Raw genomic sequence first — 7,671 nt, 5'->3', positions numbered from 1 at the left:
TTTACATCTTCTCACTTATTTAAACAATTTGATTGACAGCAGTGTTTCCAGAGACTAAGTTGTCCGGAATGAGGAGCTCAATCATATGAGTTTGAATTTCTTTCAAATTTCTCACTGACCTTTGGGGCCGTAAAAAATTAAACAGGCCCACCAAGTTTCGTTCCAATCAGCCTCTGTTAACCTTGTCTAATAGGTGCTCAAAATTCATCGACCAATGGCAGCCATGTTTTTTTTTATATACGCAAATGTCCTTATAGACACTTGTGGCACTTTGGACCAAGCACGTGCAGAGCGATTTTCATGTTGAGAAGACAAATGGTTGTCTAGGTATAGCCATTTTTATGTTTTTCGCCTGTTATAGCACCACCAAATGGCCAAGCTCTGTGGTTTTTGTCCTGTCACCTCAGACTGAGCTCTTACAAAAGTGTTCTGAGTTTGGCGAAGATCTCATTCCGTTCAGGAGTTATAGGCATTTTAGTAAAAGTGGCCCTGCCCCTTTCGAACGTTATGGCGTCCCTTTGTGATGGTAGTCGAAAGTTCAACTTTTTTTTAAATAATTATTGATATTCACTTTCCAGAGAATCTTTCTGCACTGGTTTGGTTCTGATTGGACGAAAGTAGGTTTTGCAAAAAATCCAAAATACCTGAAAATTTCGCCAGGCACACTATCGAATCTGAGGTATGTGTTTTGTTCGGCGTGAGCCAAGGATTCCAATGACATAAAACACTTGAGCCTGCAACTGATGGAATTGAGGAGTTATAAGACATGTTGTACTTTTGATCGCTGTAGCGCCCGACTGGGGTGAGCCTTAATGATGCTGTCAGCGGTGTGAATACTACCATCCCTCCAAGTTTCAAGTCTCTACGACTTACGGTTTGGTCTGCACAATCAGTTTTACGTGGAGATTGCTGATCTTTAGCTGTTCCAACAATTGCAATAGGGTTTCAGCGCAATTGAACCCATAAGTATTAAATTATGAAATTAAAAAACTACACCAGAATGGGCAAGAGGGTTGTAAATGTCACTTAAATTGAGGTTTTAAGGTTACGTTTACTCTATATAATAAGTATCAAACCTACTGTATCTGATAGGTAACCAAATAAATCCATGGGATTTGTCTTTTATGCTTTCAAAACAGTCATGTCGACTAAAGTGTGCCTGTTTTTTCCACATGTTGTAAGTATCTGTGAATATATCATGCAGGGATTACTTTTCATTTAAGCAAAACACTGTATCTAGCTTTATTCCAGCCATGAACATTTATCTTTAGACACAACAATGCAGTGTTGCTACAACTGTTAATGTTCAAGTATAAACATTGCCTTTTCTCTTTCAGATCCATCAGCCTCGAGGGCGGTACCCAATAACTCAAGTCCTTGCAACCCATCCATATGCAAACACACTGTTGTCAAAGTTGTCAGCACACAGTGAGGCCCGCTCCCCGTTACAGGATGTGGATTGGCTCATCAGGTGGGCGCATGCAGTAAGTCACTGCAAAGGCGTGAAGCGAAATCGACGCATCTGCTCCTATTGATGGAATTTAACGATGGAAAAGACGCGTTTGGTGCGCAACCCTAGCTGTGGGCGTCGTGAAAAGAGTGATTGACAGGGGCAGAAGAGGCCATGAAGTGTAGGCGTCCAGTTTATAAAAGCATAAAGGGTTTCACCCTAACATTTAATAACTTTTTGTCTTAACAGCAACACTTACTGAATAGTGACGCCCGATTTGCGAATGAATCATTAGTTTAAAGTTGAGAGATCCGGTTCGCAAAACCGGTCTGAAGAATTTATTCACTAATCAAACTCAATCAGTTCTCTTTCGGACATGATAAACAGAATTGTCAATAAAACTTAATCGTAGAAAATACAGAGCTGTAATGTTCCGGGATGCTAATTAACCAATAATGTCAACACGTAAAAAATAATTTCTTAGTTGTTTTTGATTGCCTATTTAAATGGTCTGTTTGAAAGAACCGATTTGCAAAAATAAGTCAGATTAAAGCACAAAATCAGGATATAAACAAAGTGGGTAGGATTACGTTTTCCCCCACTCTCTCATATTTAATGATTGTTAATGTTTAAATAACAATTATTGGAGTACTCCGTTTCCCCTGAATAGATTTGTTAGTGTTGTGATAAAAAGTATTTATACACGACCTAGCAAGTTTAGAAACTTTGCTTATGATTGAGTGTTGTGGATAGATACATTTCAAACACTAGACGGCGCACTTGCTCTTCCCACTATATGGCTGTTTGGCTTAACTTTAATGACTTGCACGCTCCATACAGACTTATGTATGACGTATACAGCTATAAAAATTATGATCAGGGTATTTCCAATATCTTATGGACTATGTTCTGTATGTGAAAGCAGCATTTTATAACAGCCGCTCTCTCTTTTTCTTCAGACGCGCACTCTGTATTATCTCACACACACGCAAGCGTGGGTCTTTACGTTACGCCAAAGACCGAGAGAAGAAAGACTAATTATACTTATACAATTCTTCATTTACCATATACCTGAAAAATGGGCTGGCTATTTACCCGAATGGACAGACTGTTGACTTTTGGTGTCTCGCTGTGACAGGCACGTCAGGCAGTAAAGATCCGCCCCTCGGCAGTGTTCAGCAGCGCTCTGTGCATCACTCTCAAACGCTAATTCCACCGGGACAGACGCAACTTCGGTCCGTGCGCGGAGCGGAGGAGACGCACACGAAATGACACCAATGGCTGCGCTTGTGTTCACAGCGACTTTTGCGCTAATAATCTGGATACCGACTTTCGCGTTAACCGCACGGGTCTACCCTCCTAATGAAGGTAAGGATTTACCAAACCATGGGAAAATCTCTCCAAGAGTTGTTTTTTTTTTTTTTGTTTGTTGTTTGGGTTACGACATGGGACGGTATAGAGTGGCACGATGTATGACTGCCATCTGTTTTTGTTTTGTTTTTTATTTTGAGACTATCCCATCAGCGAAAAGGATTTATAACATTTTTCTCCGAAAGTCCCTTTGGGGATCTCCAAGTGTCTGTGGTTCCCAAATCCGCAGATCTAATGGAAGACTAAGCCGTTTTTTCATCAAACGAAGTTAAACTCGGACGCTATTGGGAGTAAACACTCTGGTTCAGCCGATTTCTTATTTTGTTGGAACCTATTTTTTGCACATATCTTTATTTATTGATTCACATTTCATGAAATGTGCATGGATGACCAGAAAGGAAAATATAAGTAGTTCACGACTTATTTCCTTGGAGTGTTTTCGCAAGCGAGATGTACGAAATTCAGAGACGCGCAAATGATACAAGAATTGCAGTATAATACAGACTTCTGGTCTCAATTAAATTCTCTGAAATATCACATTATACTGCACACTTTTAATTTTATTAAACATATTAGGGCTTTGTTGCGGTATAAAATCTTATTTTTCATATATATATATATATATATATATATATAATGTATATGTTTGTAGAGTCAAATTTGCATTTATTGCGTCTGCTCATTTTAAATTATGAAACACAAAACAGCTGTGAACATAAGCCTTTTATATATTCTTTGCACGTTCATTCCACTGATTATTTTCTTCTCTCAGAGGATCTATTTTCGGACAATAGCCAACTTAGAATACTGATTAAAACAATACATAATCATGCTACAATCAAAATGTATAGAATACATATTTTGGCCAAATATTCGTTTGTATTATTTAACTAACATATCCACTAAATAGCCATATAAGCCTAAATTGGTGTACATCAAGGAAATGGAGAGTGTAATAACTTTGTGCAGTTGGGAGCAAAAGCATATCAGCAGGAACAAGTTGCGACTTAAGAGGTAGTTTGATCTAGTCATAAGGAGGTTGATGATCCATCTTCAGTGACTCACGGCATTTTGTCTTTCTGCAGTGACGCTGCTGGACTCGAGAACTGTGCAAGGAGAATTGAAATGGGTTGCGAGTCCGACGGAAGGAGGGGTGAGTCTACAGAGAACAGACAGTGTTGCTTTTACTTTTATATTTGTGTGGGTAAATCTCTATCTGCAACTCTTGAAGGTGTTTATTGTCTTGGAAATTGTATTTGCACATGAAAAAGCAGACTAGAGAAATGAAAGAACCTTTTTTGAGCACAGCAGAATTGCTGTTCCACACTGTATAGGTACAGGATCTAACCAAGGCCTCATGTTGTGCTAAAAAAAGATGGAAAACGGCTTAAGAGGCATCACACTGTATGCAATCAGTATTTTCTGCATTAGTGCACAGATGAAGCACACAAGACTGATGAGACCTATACAAACATCCATAATTATAAATCCTGACAGATGAAATGGCTTTGTTCTTATAATTTGATGTTTCATACAGACTGAGAAATGACTTGAGTTTAAGTGCTTGTGCTCAGGATAATTCATTTAGAAATTTTATGCTTCGTAATTATAATGTTCCTTTCTGTACATCATTTATGGGCGTCTTAAAATTCGGGAATTTTCTTGTGCTTGGTGTACTGTACTTTGCATATACGACAATGAGGCTCGTCTTTTTGGCTTATTCAGTGAGTACGGATAGGCTAATGAAAATACTGTGTTAAGGCTGTGTGCTGATGTTTAATAATTTTAGTGTTAATTAATATTTATATATGTAATTTTAAACGTTTTACTTCAAGTTAATTATACACACATTATGTGTTTTATATAAAAAGGTTTTGTTTTCAGCCACACTTGGCAGTAATATTCATACTTGACTATAATTATTGTGCAATTATAGCAATTAATTTTTAAAGCAGTTCGGGCACCTTGTATTTAGTCATTATTATTGTTCATGTTATTGTGATTAATTATATTATGCAGTAGGTAAAAAAGGAATGTTGTAACCAACATTTTAAAAAATATTTCTCTAAAATTGCATACGTCAATATGTTCCATTAACAAAAATGTTTTCATTTATGTAGTTATTTTTTTAAATGTTTCTTTTGAAATATCTAAATCGATCTACCCGAGCCTGTACGAAGTTATTTATCATTGATTACATCACAATTAGTCTCCTTTGTTCTCTCTGTTACCACTTTGGTTGGTTTCAGGTTTAATGGTGAACTTGGCTTTTGAGGAAATGTGGTCCCCCCCCAACCTCTGCTGCTTTATCTCATCAACCCATTTGATTGACAGGGTCCCGGCAGAGCCCCCTCCCTCACGCGAACGGGCCAAATGTACAGCTTTATCGGTGTGACAGCTGGGATTTCTAAACTTACGACTTACAAAGAGTAAAAAAGCGAGAAGAAAAGACAGCGTCATAGATCGTGACAGGCCTTTTCAAAACTCCGCTTCATTGCGAACGTCTCATTTGAAACTCTCACCAGCAGGAAGCGTCAAACTCTAGGCCCCTTAGTATTACAATGGCCTAATATGGCATTAATGGTGACCAGGAAGTCAGGGTGTTCTTGTAAATGTTGCCAAGCACTGCATTTGTTTGGTATATGTGCTAGGGTGTTGGGGTATTATTAATGAAAACCGTATTTTGGCCTTAGTTTCAAGGTTTTTAAATTAACATCTTTTCCCCACTCACAGTGACCAGTCATTTTACATGTCAGCACGTCTACTGCTTCCCAAAAATGATTGATTTTGAAACATTTAAAAGGCTTAAATATGACCTGCTATTCATTTACTCATTTCTAAACCTGTATTACTTTTTTCTTCTATGGAACACAAAAAGATATTTGAAAAATATAATGAGAAAATTAGAAAATGTTCTCTGTGAACTGTCCCTTTAATGTTTAAAGCAGCACATACTCAAGTGCACTGAATCTGGCAGATGTGTGATTAAATTCTCATTATCATATCGCAATCAATGAAATCATTGCATCATTGCAGCTGTTGGTCTGTGGAACATCTCCAGCACTGGGACTGGAATTGTGTGCACCTGCTGTGACAAAAGTCTCCCCCAGTAGAATTTCTATAGGCCTACTTACCTCTCTGTCTTTCCCTCCGTCTCTCTCACAGTGGGAAGAAGTGAGCATCATGGACGAGAAGAATACGCCAATCAGGACGTACCAGGTATGCAACGTAATGGAACCCAACCAGAACAACTGGCTCCGAACAGACTGGATCCCCCGTGGCGGAGCTCAGCGCGTCTACATCGAGATCAAATTCACTCTGCGTGACTGCAACAGCCTGCCAGGAGTCATGGGAACCTGCAAGGAGACCTTTAACCTCTACTACTACGAGTCCAACAATGACAAAGAGCGGTACATTCGAGAGAACCAGTTCACCAAAATCGACACCATCGCGGCCGACGAGAGCTTCACGCAGGTGGACATAGGAGACCGCATCATGAAGCTGAACACGGAAGTGCGGGATGTGGGAATTTTGACACGGAAGGGCTTCTACCTGGCGTTCCAGGATGTGGGAGCCTGCATCGCTCTGGTATCCGTACGGATCTTCTATAAGAAATGCCCCCTCACAGTTCGCAACCTGGCCCAGTTTCCAGACACCACCACTGGGGCGGACACCTCATCGCTAGTGGAGGTACGCGGATCCTGCGTGGACAACTCGGAGGAACGCGAGGTCCCTAAAATGTACTGCGGAGCAGACGGAGAATGGCTGGTGCCTATTGGAAACTGTTTGTGTAACCCTGGCTATGAGGAACACGGAGGAACATGCCAAGGTAAGAGCTCAGATAACTCCCTCGCTCCATTTTTTTTCCAACTGAGCGTTTCACCAGGTTCTGTTCTGAGTCGAGATTTACTCACCTCCCACACAGAAGGTAAAAAAAAAAAAAAATACCCTGATCGCCCATCAGCGATATATTCTATAATTTAAGATGAGATCATTATAAGAGAAGCTGACCTGGATGAACCTTTTCCCCCTCAGGGATGCGAGAGTTTACTCAGATGTAGACAGCTGGGTACTCGGCGGATCACTGTGGATTAAGCGAGCGTTGCTATTCGAGAGGTCTGGTTATGATTATGAATCGCCCTGTTTGATATCAAAACACCTCCCTGTGGATTTGTGCATGAGAAACGTTGGCGCTAATTATTTTGTTGGAGCAACAGCCGTGTGGTTTACGAGCAGAATCCGCTTAATTAGATCATGGGCCAAGGCTTTCATACCCTTTTCGCTCTCGTATCTCTCAAGAGCATGTGCGATGGTTCTCAGTTCACATTAAAGGGAATAGACGTGATTGGCAAAACACTGAAAGAGCAGGAGAGATAAAAGAAGAAAAGGAGAGGATCAGATAGATTGCTTCTGTCACCAGAGGGCCGTTTCTCTTTCTCCATGCCGGCTTTGATTCCCAGTGTCCGCAGTCAGGCCATACGGCATGGAAAAAGCCGTGATATACTGTTTGGGGTAATGCGGAGGTCAGCGCAGGCAAAAAGGAAGAGCCAGAGGACATGTAGACAGTTTGAGCACGCCCTTTCTTTCTTTTCTGTCTGGTCCAGAAGAGGGTCATCGCTTGAGCAGGGTGATAAACGGCTGACTGGCCAGTCTAACGGCCTTTATTTATGAGCTCTATCTCAGCGGGCTAATTGCATGACAAATACGGGCTGTAATTTAGGGCTCCTGCAGGCTCAAGGGGGGCAGCCGGCATTCACCGCGGGCGATCTCTCTCTGTGGATGTGCTTGTGTGGGTGGCTGAACGGGGTACACTGGGAAAGGCCATTCTCAGAGATCTGGCCGTTTTTCTT

General features: G+C 40.7%; 1 protein-coding gene across 2 annotated transcripts in view; it reads left to right on the top strand.

Moving 5' to 3' along the window:
- The first annotated feature begins 2,516 nt into the window (after positions 1-2,516).
- epha4a (eph receptor A4a) overlaps positions 2,517-7,671 on the top strand; it is a 41,228-nt gene continuing 36,073 nt past the window's right edge. Inside the window, exons 1-3 of one of the 2 annotated variants that reach the window (XM_051131341.1) lie at positions 2,517-2,818; positions 3,907-3,974; positions 5,987-6,650. In XM_051131341.1, the coding sequence (XP_050987298.1) occupies positions 2,719-2,818; positions 3,907-3,974; positions 5,987-6,650 (832 nt within the window). In that variant the 5' untranslated portion in view covers positions 2,517-2,718. The remainder of the gene's footprint in view (positions 2,819-3,906; positions 3,975-5,986; positions 6,651-7,671) is intronic. The other variant, XM_051131350.1, reaches the window with a different exon arrangement.

This window comes from Labeo rohita, chromosome 2 (genome assembly GCF_022985175.1).
Source record: "Labeo rohita strain BAU-BD-2019 chromosome 2, IGBB_LRoh.1.0, whole genome shotgun sequence".
Taxonomy (NCBI): domain Eukaryota; kingdom Metazoa; phylum Chordata; class Actinopteri; order Cypriniformes; family Cyprinidae; genus Labeo; species Labeo rohita.
This window is presented reverse-complemented; position numbering and strand designations above follow the sequence as displayed.